The sequence below is a fragment of the Otolemur garnettii genome, unplaced genomic scaffold (genome assembly GCF_000181295.1).
Source record: "Otolemur garnettii isolate 467f Iridium unplaced genomic scaffold, OtoGar3 scaffold00182, whole genome shotgun sequence".
Taxonomy (NCBI): domain Eukaryota; kingdom Metazoa; phylum Chordata; class Mammalia; order Primates; family Galagidae; genus Otolemur; species Otolemur garnettii.
Genome location: NW_003852577.1, coordinates 2784826 through 2801212, shown reverse-complemented (window position 1 = coordinate 2801212; position 16387 = coordinate 2784826). Strand labels below are relative to the sequence as shown.

Here is a 16387-nt window from a genome sequence, read left to right as displayed (position 1 = left end):
CCCCCCCCCCGGTCAATGGTGTCCCACTTTACCAATGTTAAAATCTGGTCACCTTAGCTTAAGAGCCTCTGACCACCAGTACCAGCAGCCCTCCCCACCAGCAGGGTGGTGCTCCTGGGCTCCCTTCTTGCTCCTGATCACAGCTCCGCTGATATCTAAGGCCCTTTGCAGCCCTGCCCCAAGAAGCCTGGGTTGCCACTTCATACCCACTGGCACCTGCAAACCCTGAGATAAGCCTTTGAAGCTAGTGACCTTACAGAGTCAGCCCTGTCAGTACAGCCATATAGGCTGAGCAGTGCACAACTGGAGCGGGTGGGTGCAGGCACTTACTACAGCAGCAACAAACATCACACGCCCTGGCTCAGCGCCTGTAGCTCAGTGAATAGGGTGCTGGCCCCATGCACCAAAGGTGGTGGGTGCGAGCCTGACCTGGGCCTGCTAAACATCAATGACAACTGCAACCAAAAAATAGTCAGGTATTATGGCTGGTACCTGTAGTCCCAGCGACTTGGGAGGCTTAGGCAAGAGAATCACTTAAGCCAAGGAGCTAGAGGTTGCTGTGAGCTGTGACACCAGGGCACTCTACCAAGGGCAGCATAGTGAGATTCTATCTCAAAAAAAAAAAAAAAATCACACACCCTACACTTCACACTTCCATGCATTAACACAGGGAATCTCTTGACAACCCTACAGAGTAAGTCCTAGTACCATTCTACCATGCAGGTGAAGGCCACACAGCTTGAGTGGAGGAGACAGGCCTGAACCATGCACCATAGCTACCATGTAGACCACGATGTGGACGCCAGCCTAGGGATTCTGCAGGACAGTGAGCTAAAGATACCACCATATCCATTAAAGCTCAACTTTTTAAAACAACAATAAAACAAGAACTGACTAATAAAAAGTTAGGCTAATTGTTGAGGGAGAAAAGGAGATACAACCCCAGGGGGCTCAGGGCCCCAGTAATGTTTGATTTCTATGGGTCTGACAGCACCACTTGTAGTTTTCAAAATATAGAGAGAGGTACATTCTACATATCCTTTCGGTGTCTGTGGATGTACTTATAAATTTTTTTAAAAAACAAGGGAGATAGGATTGGCCAGAAGGTGTCAGCCAGACACAGACCTGACCATGGGCCCAGATGGCAGAGGGTGGAGCCCAGGGCAGGGGACTGCCAGGCTAAAGGCAGCTGGACCCATCCTCCCCAGAGAAGCCAGCGCTGTGTCCACTCAGCCATGACCCCTAGAAAGGAACCCCAAGACAGAAAGATTATGACAGGGACTGGGGACAGGGTAGGGAAGCCTGCTGATGCTTTCTGGAGTCAGATGCGACCCAGCCTGGTGTCTGTGAGCTACAGATGGGCCCAGAAAGCTGCTGCTGCCTCTGCCCAGCCCTGTCTGGACTTGACGCCCTGTCTTCTTCATGTCAAGAGTAGCCCTGTGGGGTTCCCAGGACCATTCCTGACAATATCTATAGAGGCAGCTGGGCAAGCAGGCCTGACTTAAGTAAGCAACACTGGGAGGCACAATCCCAGGGCCTGGGTGGCCCTTCTCTCTCCGTGTAGTGGCATGGCTCTCTACCACGGCATGACACCTTCCACACTGCTCCCAGGTCCTTCCTCCAGACTCCTCCAGAGACACCATCCCCAAGGCCCTGTGTACAGTCTTGCCCTGCCTGCATCCAGCTGCTCCCCTCAGCTCAACTCCAACACCCACTGACACCGATGACTCAGGCCTGAGCCCCAGAACCATGGCTCCAGGCCCTCCTCCTGCTCCCCAAAGGAGCTCCCTGCATCCCTGTGGCCAGTGCCCTGCCTGGCACTAAGAAGGTTCTCCTCGATGAGGGACTGGCCCAGGAGGCTGCCTGTGACTCCCCGTCAGCTCTGTGCCCAAGCTGCAGGGCGGGGCAGACCCACTCCCCACTCACCCTCCAAAGAAGGGCACAGGAGGTGATGGAAAGCCCCTAGCTCCTGTTTGGGGACCAGTTGGGTAAGGAATTCTAATGCCTGATAAATTCTGGTCAGTATAAAAGGACCCTACAGCCTCACATCACAGAGCCTGTAAGTCCAGGTCCTGTTTGCCCACCTAACAACAGATAACAGCCACAACCATAATAATAAAATAATAAAAGATGTCATTCCTGTAACAAATACTATCTCTGATCTTTACCACTATAAAAGGAGGAATATTTACTCCCACCTACAGAAGAGGAGACTGAAGATCAGGGAGAGCATGTGACTTGCCTAGTTAAGGAAGCACTGGAGTCAGGATTTGAGCCCAGGCCCATCCCACCAGAGCCTGGGCTCCACCCTGACTTCCTGCCTTGCCAAGGTAGGTTCTTTGTGGGTAGAGGGCAGTCCTGCTGTGACCAATACCTGATACTTCACAAGTGCAAAATGAGGCTCTCTGCATCCAGACAGGCAGGGTCCCCATTCCCATTCTGCAGGTGAGGAAACTGAAGCTCCTCCCTTGAAAGCAGAGCTGAGTCCAAGGGATTGAAATCATTTACAGAGTGCAAAGAATGAACTAGAGGCAACTTGTCTGATGTCACATCATAACAGCAACTGACCCAGCTACTCTGAAGGCTGAGGCAGGAGGATCTCTTGAGCCCAGGAGAAGAGTATGAAGTCGCACTGAGCTGTGATGATGACACTGCACTGTAGCTAGGAAGCAGAGCAATGCTGTCTCAAAAAAAAAAAAAAAAACCCCAAACAAAAGGAATGGAGCTAAGATTTGAACCCAGGCAGGCAGGCTGCAGAGCCTAAGCCCTTAACCCCAGCACATCACTGTCTTCCGGAAGTCCAGGCCAATCCCACCCAGGCTGACCTTGCACTGTCTCTGCTCCGTGCCCTCTGAGTTCCCAGCTGCACATCTGAGGCTGAGGTGTCCCCTGGGCCAGGGTGGTAAACAGCCACCACCACCTGTTCCTGCTCAGTGAGCAAGAGGAAGCAGAGCTCTTTGCCCAATAGAGGAAGTTCCTGGGCGGGGTGTGGAAGGCTGGGAGAGCCTGCCAAGAGGGGTCCCAGCACAGCCTGAGGTCCAGGAAGGGTCCACCTCCAGTGCCCCAGCTCAAGGCCCGGTGCTGCCTGCACGGCCAGGGCACATAGCCCTTCCTCCCACAGGCATAGCCCCTTTCAGTTGCAGGCAGCCGGCTGGCATGCCCAGTGGGTGAGTCAGCACCCAGTGCCCGCTGACTCACCTGCCGGAAGCCTCCACTGTCCCAGTCCTCTTCTCACACAGGCCAACTGAGAACTTTGCTCCCTTTGGGCCCTGGGTCCTGGGTTGGCTGATAGAGAGTTTCCTGTGCGTCACGCCAGGGGTGGGGGAAGTCCCCAAGGTGCCACCCTCCAGTCTTTCCAACAGCCACAGGTTAGGGGGGTAAGTAGCCACAGCAGGCAGGGCCATTGCTCCCTAAAGCCTTAGTGTCCCCTCAGGAGCCATCAAATCAAACTGTCTGAGCTGTATGGAGCTTACCCATGAAATGTCCCCATGGGTGGCACTCCTGGGGCAGCAGGGGCAGGGACCACGAGGACACATGCAGTTTGTAGACCCAGACCATGCTGACCATATGTGCCCCTGCCCTTGGCCTCTGACCCCAGCCAGAGATAGCATGTGGGTGTGAAGGCTGATAGGAACCAGCAGGGCTGTGGAGCCTGGCCTCTCATGTACCCATAGAGAACTTCTCAGGACAGGACAGGGCACCTGCTGCAAGGCAGAAGCTCAAAGGTAAAGCTCCCCTAAGTTCAAGTGCCAGCCACTTCCTGCTTTGTTCAAATTCCATTGAGAAGGTGAAGAGCTCCATGCTGCGGGCCCAGTGTCCAGGATGGGGAGGGCACAGGGTGAGGATTCCCACCTTTGGATTCAGACTTGCTGCTACTCCTGTCTGACCCCAGTTTTGCACCTGTCAAATGGGTCACACTACAGTGAGTATGCAATGTGCCAACTGTAAAGGGCTGTGCACACGAGACCTCAGTCCTTCCTCTAGATCCGACATGACATGATGGCTAGGGTAGAAGAGCATCCCACCAGCTCAGCTCAAGCATCTTCCACAGGAGTGGGACACAGGGAAGCACTGGGGAGACCATAGTCCTGGGTGGAACCCCAGCTCCAGGTATCCCAGCTGTGTGGCCTCACACAAGGCACTTAATGCCTCTGAGCCTCAGTTTCCTCATCTGTAAATGGGGCTATTAGGAATAAATAAGAGAACGCATGGCATGTGGGAAGAAGCTGAAGTGGGAGCCCTTAGAAATGTTGATGAGGGGCATTGTGGCTCCCCTACCACATCCTTCCCTAGACCCAAAAGAGGTGCAGGGTCCTAGGGGAGGCCATTGACCTTCTACCCAACCCATTTAACATCATCTGGGACCTAGTATAAGCTGGAAGTTCATCTCGGCCCTCTCTGAAGAAAGGCCCAGAGAGGGCAAAACCAGGCCTCAAGAATCCACTGTGCTTTCCTGCCACATCCACAAATCCCCTCCCTTCACAAGTCTGCAGCTGGAATTTTTATCTTGATGAGGCATTCCCTGCTTGGAGAGCTGAAATACCTCCAAAACTAAACATTGCTTCTAACCCTTTCCCAAGCTCTCCACAGTGGAGAAAAGTCTGATTGCCAGTTCCCAAGCTCCATGAGGTCTGTGCAGCTCATGTCCCTCCCCAGCCACCTCCCCCAGCGAGTGCCTCCTGAGTTACTCACAGTGGTTGGGCAATGGTCAGGGATCCGGCCTCCCACTTATGTAAGACATAATTACCCTGCCCACCCGGCTCAGCTGCCTGTCACTGCAGCTGCCAGCAGCAGGGGCCAAAAAGGACCCATGCCCTCCCCAGTCCCCACAAGGGCTCCCAGTGCCTGCACATTTCCAGAGAAGGAAGGGGCTGCTCCCGCTCACACTGTAGCCACCATCCCAACAGAGGCAGGCCCTGACTCTGCATAGAGGCCTTTCCAGCAAGAAAAATGGTAACAGTAATAGGATGTGTAGGGAGCCCCTTCCTGAGCACCTACTCTGTGTCAGGTGCCCACCATCTCACCCACACTCGCTTAAAGCTCTTTAGTATTCTGTTTCATGTCACACTCTCGATGTCCCAAGAAGTAGGTATGATTACTCCCATTTCATAGGTAAGGAAACTGAGACCCAGAGACCACAAACATCAAGGGGCTGCCAGGGTGAGGTAGCAGCAGGTTCAGAGAACCAGGAGGCTGCTCGTTCATTACAGCAATGTCCAGTTCGGAAATCTCTCACACAACTCAGACTCTGACACACCAAAACATCCTTTCCTCTTCCTGAAAAAAAAATCCCCCTACTGCTCTCCAAGTTTCACGCCCCCCACCCCCACCCTCCCGCATGACAAATCCTACTGCTGCTCCACCACCTCACAAAAATTTCCAGGAAGGCCAATTACTTGGGGAACCTTGCACAGCCAGCACCCTAACCTGGCAGCCAGCCCAGGTCCCAGGGACAGGCCTGGGAGCAATGAGCCCTGAAGACACTGAGGCACAAGATGGGCTGAGCGTCCCAAGTGCACAGAAAAGCTTGTCATCCAAGACAAGGAGGAGCCAGAGAGAGGGAGCTGTCCATCAGAGAAGGGTGGGAGGCCAAGGGTGGGGGGGGGAAAGGGCTGCAGGACGGGGTGCAGGCCAGCCAGGGAAAGAGCAACGGAAGGCCTACAAGAATGGAAAGAGCTAGGAAAGAGGAGAACAAGGAGTCGTGAAGTGTGGGGTAGCCAGGGCACCTGCATGGGAGTACGAGGTCCCCAACAGAAGTACCTCTGGGGCCCAGGACTAGAAGGGTGTAGCCCAAGGACCCAGGGGGGGATGAGGAGAGAGTTCTTGTCCAGACTGCAGCCGTAAGGCGTAAATGAGGTCAGAGCGAGCTTTCTGACCTGGGGCGGGCTGGGCAGCCTGGGTCCAGCCTGAGAGATCCCGGGCCTGTGTACTGTCCCCAGGCCTAATCTAGGGGACTAGACACGGAACGTGAACAGGGAGAGGTTCTGGAATTCGGCGCTGCTGCTGAGGTCCGCGACAGGATGGGGTAGGACCACAAAGAGGTCAGGGCTCGCAACCCATACCCAGACTAAACGCGGGGGTCAGGCCAAGGTTCCGGCCGGGCGCGCCTACCTTTGGGCTGGGGCATGCCGGCGGGCTGGCTCGAGGCAGGGGACTCCATGCTGCAGACGGGTCAGGGACAGAGGGGAGGGAACTAATCTAGAGGACGGTGGGCACTACCAGGGCCAAGCGCGTTCATGGCTGCGGGCAGACGGCCCAGGCGCGGAGACCAGGCAGAGGCAGCAGCGGCGACGGCAACTGAAACGTGCCCACAACGGGCGGCGCCGGAGCCAGACTGGGCACCGCCGCGGGGGCCCGGGCTGTACTGCGCTGACGCAGGCCCCGCCCCCGCCCCCGCACGCCAATTGGCCCGCCCGTCTCCAGGGCCCGTCCCTTGCCTATTAGACGCCGGACTGGGCCTGCGCGTCAAACACAAGACTCAACCTCTGTTAGCCCAGAATGAAGCCCCGCCCGCAGTCTATCAAGTCCGCCCCTCTTCTGCTATGGCCGGGTCCCTCTAGCTGCCTGTCTACACGCAAGCCCCGCCCAGCTCAGTTGCGCGTCAGGCAGTAGGCCCCGCCCCGCGCGCCCGCAGACTCGCTGTCCCAGAGGGTGCACTGTGTGGGCTTGTCTCCGGTGCGTCATCTGGTCAAGTCCCGCAGAGGTCGCAGGTGGCCCTGCTGTGGCCCGGCTCTGCGGGGAGGCCGGGTACAGCAGCGGGGTTAAAGTGCCCCCTTGAGGTGGGACCGGGTACAGGTCCGACTGGACAGCTTTGTAGTGGGTGGCCTGGGGCATGTAGGTGACGCTGCGAATCTCAGTTTCCGCCTTGGTAAAGAGCTGCGATGACAGACAGCCATGCAATGAGGACAGGTCGGGCGTTGGCAGACACTCGGTAAGAGTGTGTTGACTGAATGTTGCACGGGGCCCAGGACTGTGCCTGTGAGCTCATATTCAGGGCAACTTACCCGACCAAGGTGCTGATTCCGGGTGAACTTGGCGGTGTCTGGTAATGAGTCAGTACAAATAGAGTTCATGGTGGAGCGTTACCGCCCCAGTCCTACACCAGAGGAAACAGTCTGGGGGGAGTGGCATCCCGATGCACTTTATTCCCTCCAGCAAGCCCAAGGCCCCATCTTCATTCTTTCCTGGGCCTTGGTTTTCGCCTCTCCTTTGTGCCTCAATCTGCTTATCTGCATAATGGCTGGAGGAGCGGATGTTCTCTCCGCTCCCACGTGGAGCCTTGGGAGCCCAGGAACCTCTGACCAATCTGGCTCTGCGATCAGGTGACCCTGGATAGAAAGCCAAGGCTTGTGAGGACAGGAAGTGCCTAGCAGAGGTCAAGGGGTCAGCCCTCTCCTCCAGGCAGTGAGTGTGTGCCCTGTCAGGGCCCTCACGTGAAAGATTATAGTACCTGCTAGAAACACCTGGAGCAAGGGGCTGACCTTTGCTTGCTAGTGTGTCAGATGGGGATAATCCCCACAGGGCCCACCCACACAGCAAGAGGGGAGGCCTGATAAGATGAGGGGAAAACCTTGTAATTATCATTATTCTCTTCCTGGCTCTCTTGCTCACCCTTTTCCAGGCAGTGGAATGGAAAATCATGAGTTTCAGGGTCAGATGGGTATGGGTTCGAATATCAACTCTGCCACTCACTAGCTGGATGACCTTGGAGAATTCTCGGAACAGCTCTGTGCCTCAGTTTACTCACCTACCAGTGGGGACAGTGAGGTCTCTGTGTTTCATAAGCTTAGGCTTATAAATGCCATAGACCACCTCTATCCCACTTGTACCACCCACCCCTAAGCTGCACTTATCCATTTTTAAAATGGGTACCCAGCAGCAGCGACCTCTCCATAAGAACCACAGGCCTGGTCCAGCAGGCTTTGTGCCTACTCTGCACATCAGTACGCTCCAGGGTGTTAATGCTGTTCCTTAAATATGTCAGGGGAGGTCCTGCCTTAGGGCACTCACCCTCACTGCTCCCTCTGCCTGAAACTCTGCCTGGAACACCCCCCCCTCATCTCCCTGCCAAGCTTGCTCATGCTGGCTCCTTTTCATGCCTCAGACCTCTGCCTAAATGAATTCCCCTAAGAGGGCTTCCCCAACACAGCCCCCTAGCCTTACTTCTCAGCACAATGCTTATGCCACCCAGGCCCTTGTCACTGACTGTTAACATAGCTCTCTATCCCTCATCCTCCCTGAATCCCGCCCATCTCTTTCCTACTGCATTCCCAATGCATAACCCAGTGTCAGGCACATAGTAGGTGCCTAATAAATGTCTGAAGCATGAACAAAGGAAGGAGGAAAGCATGCCTAAGATACAGGTGAAGTGCATCTAGTCCTGTGCCAGCTCCATAGGCAGCCAGATGACTCAGCCAGGCCCTCATAGAGGAGGAATTTATGGATTAGTCAAGAAACCCGATAAATAGCCCAAGAATCCACACGCCATGTGCTGCTATAAATAGATGCATGAGCAAGATCTCAGGAGGGTACTGGACTCTACCTGGATAGGTCAGGGAAGGCTACTCAAAAGCAGTGACTTTGAGACTGGGCCTTTGAAGACCAGTAGCAGCTTGCAAGGCAGAGAAACAAGAAAAGCATCCTTGAAAAGGAAGAGCAGGGACAAAGAGTCGGTTAAGAGTGTGAAAAGGGCCACAGCTACACATGAGGGCCAGGCCACGGCTCAGCATAAGGGCCTCGCTGGAGAGCCATCATAGCCTTGTCCCTTGCTGGCTTGTCACAGTAACTTTTCTAAGTGGCATAGTCAGTCTAGAAAACTCCAAATCAGCTCAATGCCCGTAGTTCAATGGTTAGAGTGCCGGCCACATGCACCAGGGCTAGCAGGTTTGAACCCGGCCTGCTAAACAACAATGACAACAACAAGCAAAAAATAGCCGGGTGTTGTGGTGGGCACCTGTAGTCCTAGCCACTTGGGAGGCTGAGGCAAAAGAATCACTTAAGCCCAAGAGTTTGAGGTTGCTCTTAGCTGTAATGCCATGACACTCTACCCAGGGTGACAACTTGAGACTGTCTTAAAAAACAAAAAAACTCCATAACCATTTGGAAACCTGAAGGGATGTTTGACATGGGTCACAGGAGGCTTCCTCTTACTTTGATGCCTAAGAGAAAAAGCAAAATCTACTTCTGTACAGATACAGAGAAACTGAGGCTCAGGCTGGGAAGGAGTGCAGCCAAAAGCAGGATGTCAGTGTGCACTGAGGTTTTCAGGACCCAGGGTGAGAGCTAAGCTGGAGAGAAAGGATGATGCGAAGCCAAAATTGGGGCAGCTCATTTGTTTAGCCATTCATTTGACAAATATTCCTCAACACTTACTGGTGTGCCTACCACTGATGCAAAAGCACTGAACAAGGCAGGCACAGATCCCTGCTCCCCTGGGGGAAGTAGTGATGTAGTGGGCAAGCCAGATAAACAAAATGCCTATGTTAAATCATATCACAAGCAGTGTTATGGGAAAAGTAAGAGGGGGCACAGGTGTGTCTGGAGGTGAGGAATATAATTTTAAAGAGGAATGCCAGGAAAAGCCTCCTGGGGAGGTGACATGTAAGCAGAGACCTGAGGAGGTGACAGAGGGAGCCACAAAGATATCTGGGGAAGAGCATTACAGGCAGATAGAACAGTAGCACAAGCAAAGGCCCTAAGGTAGATGACTTGTAGGGGAGTAACCCTGAGACCAGTGTGACTGAGTGGTGGGAGGTGAGGGGCCCCTGTTCTCACCTATGCACACTTCCCCACCATGCTCACTTAGGCTTCCTAGCATAGTCTCAACTTCCTAATTTCCCCTTCACATCACCCCAAATGCACATGCACACATGAGCACAAACGGAATACGTAAGTGTGTGCATGCACATGGAGTAGCCACAGGGGACTCAACAGCATGTGCACAGACAGCTATGCACAGCTGGGTGCAGGGCTGACCACCTTCGGGTGGTGGAGTGGGGGTGGCAGGGGAGGGCTCCGCAGCTTGCTAACCCACAGTGCCCTCTGGCGACCAGGACAGGCTGCATGATCAGTCTCAGCCTCCTCCCTGTGCATCCTGCACCAGGCCTTCACACATAGCCAGAGAGAGCCTTCCAGAGCAGGGTTAGATATGCTCCACACCCTGCCAGGGCCCCCTAGGCAGGGAACTTCCAACACTCTGATCCCTGTGGACTTCTCCAGATATCCCCTAGTCCAGCCACACCCAGCCCAGTCTTCTTCCTTGGACCTTTCTTTGTAGAAACTGTTCCCTAGCCAGGAAGGTCCTTCTCTGGCTTCCCCCGATACATTCCCTCTGCTCTTTCAAGGCCCTGTTCTGAAACCAGGAAAGGAGGCCTCTGCCGGCCAATCTTATCACAGATCACCCACTCTGCCAGCGGCCAAGACCTCTCTGCCTCTCCCCATAGATGTAGGCTGGGTCATTCTGCATGGCATTCCTCCATGCTGGAGGAGGTGCCCGGGAGAAGTGAGAATTCACCCAGAGACTCCTGGAAGCAGGCAACAGGTACTTCCTAAGCATCTCTCAGGCAGGTCAGGTACTGAAGCTGCTATATACAGAGGAGGTACCTGGGGAGAGGCTCACCTGCTTCGTATAAATTGTCATCATCTTGGAATATCAAAGGATGAATTATCAGAAGTGACATGGCTCCTCTAGCAAAACAGCAAGTCCCATTTTCACAACTCCAACTGTGTGCTGACCCCTTGAAGTACATCATCTGGTAGACTCACTATGATATAAGCTGCACAGGAGCCCTGCCTTTGCTTTAATCACTGCAGTGTCCCTGGCACACAGTAGGTGCTCAGCCAACACTCTTGGGATGGAGGAAAGCTCACAACACCCCAGAAAGATCACCATTATTACCAGTATCTCCATTTAACAAATGAGAAAACCAAGGCTCAGAGAAATGCCCAACACTTCCAAGACTGCCGGTAATAGCAGAGCTATTGTTTGAACTCTGATCTGTTAGAAGGAGACAGTTTTCCCTGCCTTTTTCTCCCCCACGCTTCCACTAAAATGGTTTGCAACACTGCTTCTATAGAAAACAAGCTACCCTTGAACTCACTCTGCTGCTTTCTGGAAAGATGTAGCCTCTTGCAGAGTACTCAAATCTGGCATCCCTGATTCCATGTGGGGTTGCACAAAATCCCTGTGGCTGCCCTAAACACCAGTCCAGGCATTCCAGCATGGTGCTTCTCTGCCTTTGGGGTCCTAAAGTATCAAGCAGCCTGCCCAGGAGCTGGGGACACTATGGGACAGGCATTTATTGACACTTGTTTCAAGCCAGCCCTGGGGATTTGCCATGCAGCCTACTAAAGCTGGTATGGTTAGACCTTCATCTCATAAGTCAGGAAACTAAAGCCCAGGTTTCAAGCAGAGAGCCAAGTTCCCACCGCCACAAAGGATAAAACCTGATTTTTAACCTTGACCATCATTATAGCAGCTTACTGTGCATTAGGCTTTTCACTAGAAGCCTTATGCTTGTTAACTAGGACCTACAGCTGCAGGGGTGTTTATATCAGCACATGACAGGTGAAAAGTACTGCGAACAAGAGGAAGCACTGTGCCTGAGGATCACATGATCAGGAGAAGGGAGGCGGAAGCCCCCTGGATGGAGCTGACTCCACCACACAGGCACATCACAGTACATCTGCCTGCAAAGGATGATTTTCTAACCTGAGCCAGAAGTAGCTGAGCAACCTTGAGGCAGTAACTTGTCTCAGCCAGATAGCAGGTAATCCTGTCAAGGCTTCTGCCCCTTTCAGCCATCCCAAGCCTGGCCTTCCATCTCTCCTATAGCAGACCTCTCACAGTCTCGTGGCAGGGTCTTTCATTCCCAGGAAGCACAGACCCTTAAGTAATGCTGTAGTTCACCTCCTGGAGACCCATGCTCCAACCCACCCTGCTTCAACATGTTCTTTCTGATATTATGTGAAGCACTGAGGACACAGTAAAGAGCAGGACAGCTGGGTCCCTGATTTGGGGGAGCAAACCTTCTGGGGGAGCTTGAGAAAGAAAGCAAATACGTTATCAGTGGATGTAAATATATAAAATAATTTCAAGTTAGGAGTGATGGCTTATGCCTATAATTCTAACACTCTTAGAGGCCGAGGCAGGACATCATTTGAGCTCAGGAGTTCAAGACCAGCCTGTGTAAGAGTGAGATCCGTCTCTATTAAAAATAGAAAAACTAGCTGGGTATGGTGGTAGGCACCTAGCTACTCTGAAGGCTGAAAAGCAGGAGAATCACTTGAGCCCAAGAGTTTGAAGCTGCAGTGAACTAGGCAGACACCCCGGCACTCTACTCAGAGCAACAGAGTGAGACTCTGTCTATAAAATAAAATAATTTAAAATAGCAGTAAGAGCTATGAACAGAAATAAGACAGGGTGATGTAGCAGAGAACTACTGGGTGGTCAGAGAGGCCTTACTAGAAGAGGTGCATTCAGACTGGGAAGACAAGAACCATGTGAAACTGGGGGTGGGAGCTGGCTTAAAATAGCCTATGGTACATAGTACATGCTCAAAGACAGAAGGTGAGAGGGACTTCTAGTCAACCATGGACTAAACAGGGATATTTTTCTTCCCTCCCTCCCAAAGCCTCACTAAAATGACAGTAAAATGAAAAATTATAAGTCACAAACCCATAAAAACAAAATGAACAGGCAAGTTAATGATAGGGAGTAGAGGAGTCTAAAAACTGTTGAAACTGGAAAATGAATAGTAAGCAAGTAAGCAGAATGAGGAAGCTGAAAATAAATTCTGCAGGGAGAGGGGCCAATCCAAGCCAAACACAGCCTGGGCAGCCACCAAGTCCATGTGGAGGAGGAAGAGCCAGTGAAGATGGGACAAAACAAGTTAAGAGTTTGTAGAAAGAGTGGTTGTTCCTGCAAGTTTCCCAAAACTGAAGGTTCTTCATCTCCAAATTTCAAGGGTGTTCTGCATGCCCAGCTTGATACAAGAATAGAACAGCCAATTACAAACTCCTAGGGAAACAAATAATATGAAAAAGAAGATGTCATAATGTACTGCACAGCTCAGCTGAGAACTATTAATACTGTAAACCATCGAACACTGATGTATCCAAATTTGTAAGCTTGAGAACTGGCAGGAGACAAACTATAGTGTTTCCTAAGAGAACTAAGTCCTCGTTCATCTTCTATGATAGGAAGCCATGGATACCGCCTAAAATTGAAAAGAAAGAAAAGAGAAACAGCAGTATGGCACATGATTTTTTTTTTTTTTTTTTTTTGAGACAGAGTCTCAAGCTGTCCCCCTAGGTAGAGTGCTGTGACATCACAGCTCACAGCAACCTCCAACTCCTGGGCTCAAGTGAGTCTCCTGCCTCTGCCTCCCAAGTAGCTGGGACCACAGGCGCCTGCCACAACGCCTGGTTATTTTTTGGTTGCAGCCATCATTGTTTGGCGGGCCGGGCTGGATTCGAACCCGCCACCTTAGGTGTATATGGCTGGCGCCTTAGCCAGTTAAACCACAGGCACCGAGCCCCGTGATTTAGAAATAAGGAGAGACCGGCTCAAAGGGCTACTGGGTGAGGCTGGTGTGCGAGCTTGGCTGTGAGCTGTCGGAGCTGGGCCCAGGCCTGCGCGGGGCAGGTGCTGCGGGTTTGCCTGCGCATCGCTACAGGTCTTGCAGTGCAGTTTGGCTGTTAACACTAGGCGCGGGCACTGCTGTAATAAAAACAAGTAGTAAACACTAAGGAAAACACAAAGGAAATGCGTCCATATCACAGCACCAGCACAGGGTGAGGTGCGAGTGAAGGAAGATAAGGTTATGAGGTCACCCCAGGCCTTGGTAGGCCAAATATGGGATATTTTTAGAGAATTTAGAGTCATCTGGGGGCTCTCCTACCGGCCAACTGCACACTCAGAAAAAGAGCCACAAACTTCCCCATGGACACCGACGCCCGCCCGGCCGCCTGCGTTTGAGGGGCCGCAAGGCCGGCTGTGGGGCTGCGGGTCTGGGCGGAGCTGCTCCGCAGCGGCCGTGGGACCCTGCCCTGCAATCCCAGGCTGTCGGTCAGTGCTCTGGCTGGAACTGGACGTGGAGCTACGGATCCAAAGTCAGAGCAGCAGCCCCACTGACCAGGCCTCTCTAGGGGCCCGAGGACCATGGGAGTGTCAGGCGTGCGGTGGCCGGACCGCAGTCAAGCTTCAGAGCTCCCGGTACCAACGGCTGGACTCAGGACAGTCGGCCTTGAGAACACCCTTGCCTGTTCCCGCCAAGCTGCCCGCCCCTCATCCTTTCCCATGAGGAGCGGGTCCTACTTGTGCAAGGGGGAAAAGAACAGTCAGGTGGTTGATCTTGGAAAACCGCTGTTTGGAGGATGGCAAACCTTGGGTGGAGAGAATTTGTTCCCGGGTGGAGAGGGAGCCACTGGGCGCTCTTGAGGCCGCTCATGAAGGGAATTCATTTCTTCTCCTGGGTGCCTAGGATTTAGACCGATTCTAACATCTGTTGAGCCAGGGTGCCCCTGTGCACAGAGAAGTGGCTTCCTTTGCTCTCCTGAGGATAGATTTACACTGTCCTGGGTCTGCAGGTTATTTTTTGTACTTGCAGACTTGAGAGCCAAGAATAGTCTGTGGCAAGAAGGATGTACTATCTGCAAGGCTGCCCCTACCCAACAGGACAGAGTCTACCTTGGCCGGGTGGGGGCTTGTGGGGCTGCAGGGCAGGAGGAGCTGCTGTGAGAACCCTATTAATGGGGGACATGCAGGGCAGGAAAGGAGTGGTCTGTAGCTCCCTGGGCATGGAGGTTGCTGAGCTGTCCCCCACTTCCCATTTGGCCCCATGCCCCAAATGTGGGCTAACCAAAGTCATAGCCTGGTCTAAGTTTCTCAGTGTAAATTTAAGAGGTACACCAGCATGGTCAGTCATGGTGATTTGTGGACCCTGAGTTTTCAAAGAATGTATTCTTTTTATGCCTTTTCTGTCAGACATTTCTGACAAAAGTATTATTTTCAGTATAAAGTATATAGTAATACAACCAATATAATGTTAATATATTTTAATATAAATAAACAAAATATCACCATTATTTTAACTCTGCCTGTTCTTATAGCTCAAATCCTACTTCTTACATGCAGTCTCCCTGGATTACTCAAACTGAGATCCTCACGAGACACCACAGCTCAAGAAGACTTGACACCCCTGAGTGACTAAAACACACATTCAGATGGCATCTGGGTCTGGGGTGTGCAGGAGCTTGGGAATGGGGTGAAGCTGTCACACTCAATGTTCTCTGGTTCTAATCCTGCTGCCACAGGCCCTGGTCCCTTCCAGGTTCCCAGAGGTATATACTGAGAGAGAAATGATGATCAGGGATGGGAAGCATCACAAAGATCCCTGCTCTGCTTGTCTCCTGCTGTGTCACAAACCACCCTGAATTCAGGATGGCCCATCTCTTCCCCATGAGGTCCATAGCTCTTCTACCAGCCTTGTCCTGCACCTGTGCCAGGTGGCCCTGCTAGGGCTGTGGACTGACTAGAGCATCTCTTCCTGTCCTTTGCATGTGGCCAGGACTTCCTCACGGCATAGCCACAGGCCCTGAGCATGAGTGTCCTCAGGGAGCCAGGCAGAGCTGCATGTCTTCCTGATGCTATGGAGGCAGTAATGTACCGTTAATCTGGCCTAACTAGGTCTCAGTGGCCCACCAGGATTTAAGGGGAACAGACATAGACCCCACCACCACCACCTCTTGATGGAAGAATGACAGAATAGGCAGCTATTTAAACATCCAAACCTCTCCTGGAATGGTCATGGACAGTGACCAGCTACAGATCCACATGTCTGTCAGCATGCCTCCTGGAGTAGAGGCCTCAGAGGTGGCTTCCTCCTCCAGTGGGGAGGCTGGAGGAGGTCTGGATGAGACAGACAGGTGTGGGGATGAAATCTGGAGGCAGGGCCTGAGAAAGACTCAGGCTATAGAGGTTGTTGGGAAAGGAATGGAGGCTAGGGGAAGAAGTCAGGGGATGGAGAGCCTTCTCTGGATTAGGAGTATGGAGGCTGCCAATCACAAAGACAGAACTAGGCAGGGTGGGAAGAGAAAATAGAGCTTAATAGGCCATGTTGAGAGTTTGATGCCACCTTGCCAGCACCTCCCCTGGGCAGCCTTCCCTGATGTGCTTGGGGGAATTTCCACCCCCTCCTCTGGGCTCGTTCAAACCCTGTACTGCCCTTGGAGTCTGCAGGCCCAGGGCAATGTCTTTGGTTCCCAGCCTCATTCAAAGCAAAAAAGAGGCACCTCTAGGCCTCCAGCAGGACAGGCCCAGGGCAATGTCTTTGGTTCCCAGCCTCATTCAAAGCAAAAAAGAGGCACCTCTAGGCCTCCAGCAGGA

At 52.8% G+C, this 16387-nt stretch overlaps 1 protein-coding gene across 2 annotated transcripts in view; it reads right to left on the bottom strand.

Moving 5' to 3' along the window:
- The window catches only part of MAP2K3 (mitogen-activated protein kinase kinase 3), a 29317-nt gene extending 22980 nt beyond the window's left edge, over positions 1–6337 (bottom strand). Inside the window, exons 1-2 of one of the 2 annotated variants that reach the window (XM_023507432.1) lie at positions 6112–6330; positions 3199–3285 (exon numbers count right to left, since the gene is read on the bottom strand). In XM_023507432.1, the coding sequence (XP_023363200.1) occupies positions 3199–3285; positions 6112–6160 (136 nt within the window). In that variant the 5' untranslated portion in view covers positions 6161–6330. Of the gene's footprint in view, positions 1–3198; positions 3286–6111 lie in introns of both variants that reach the window. The other variant, XM_003800726.3, reaches the window with a different exon arrangement.
- Between the last annotated feature and the right edge of the window lie 10050 nt (positions 6338–16387).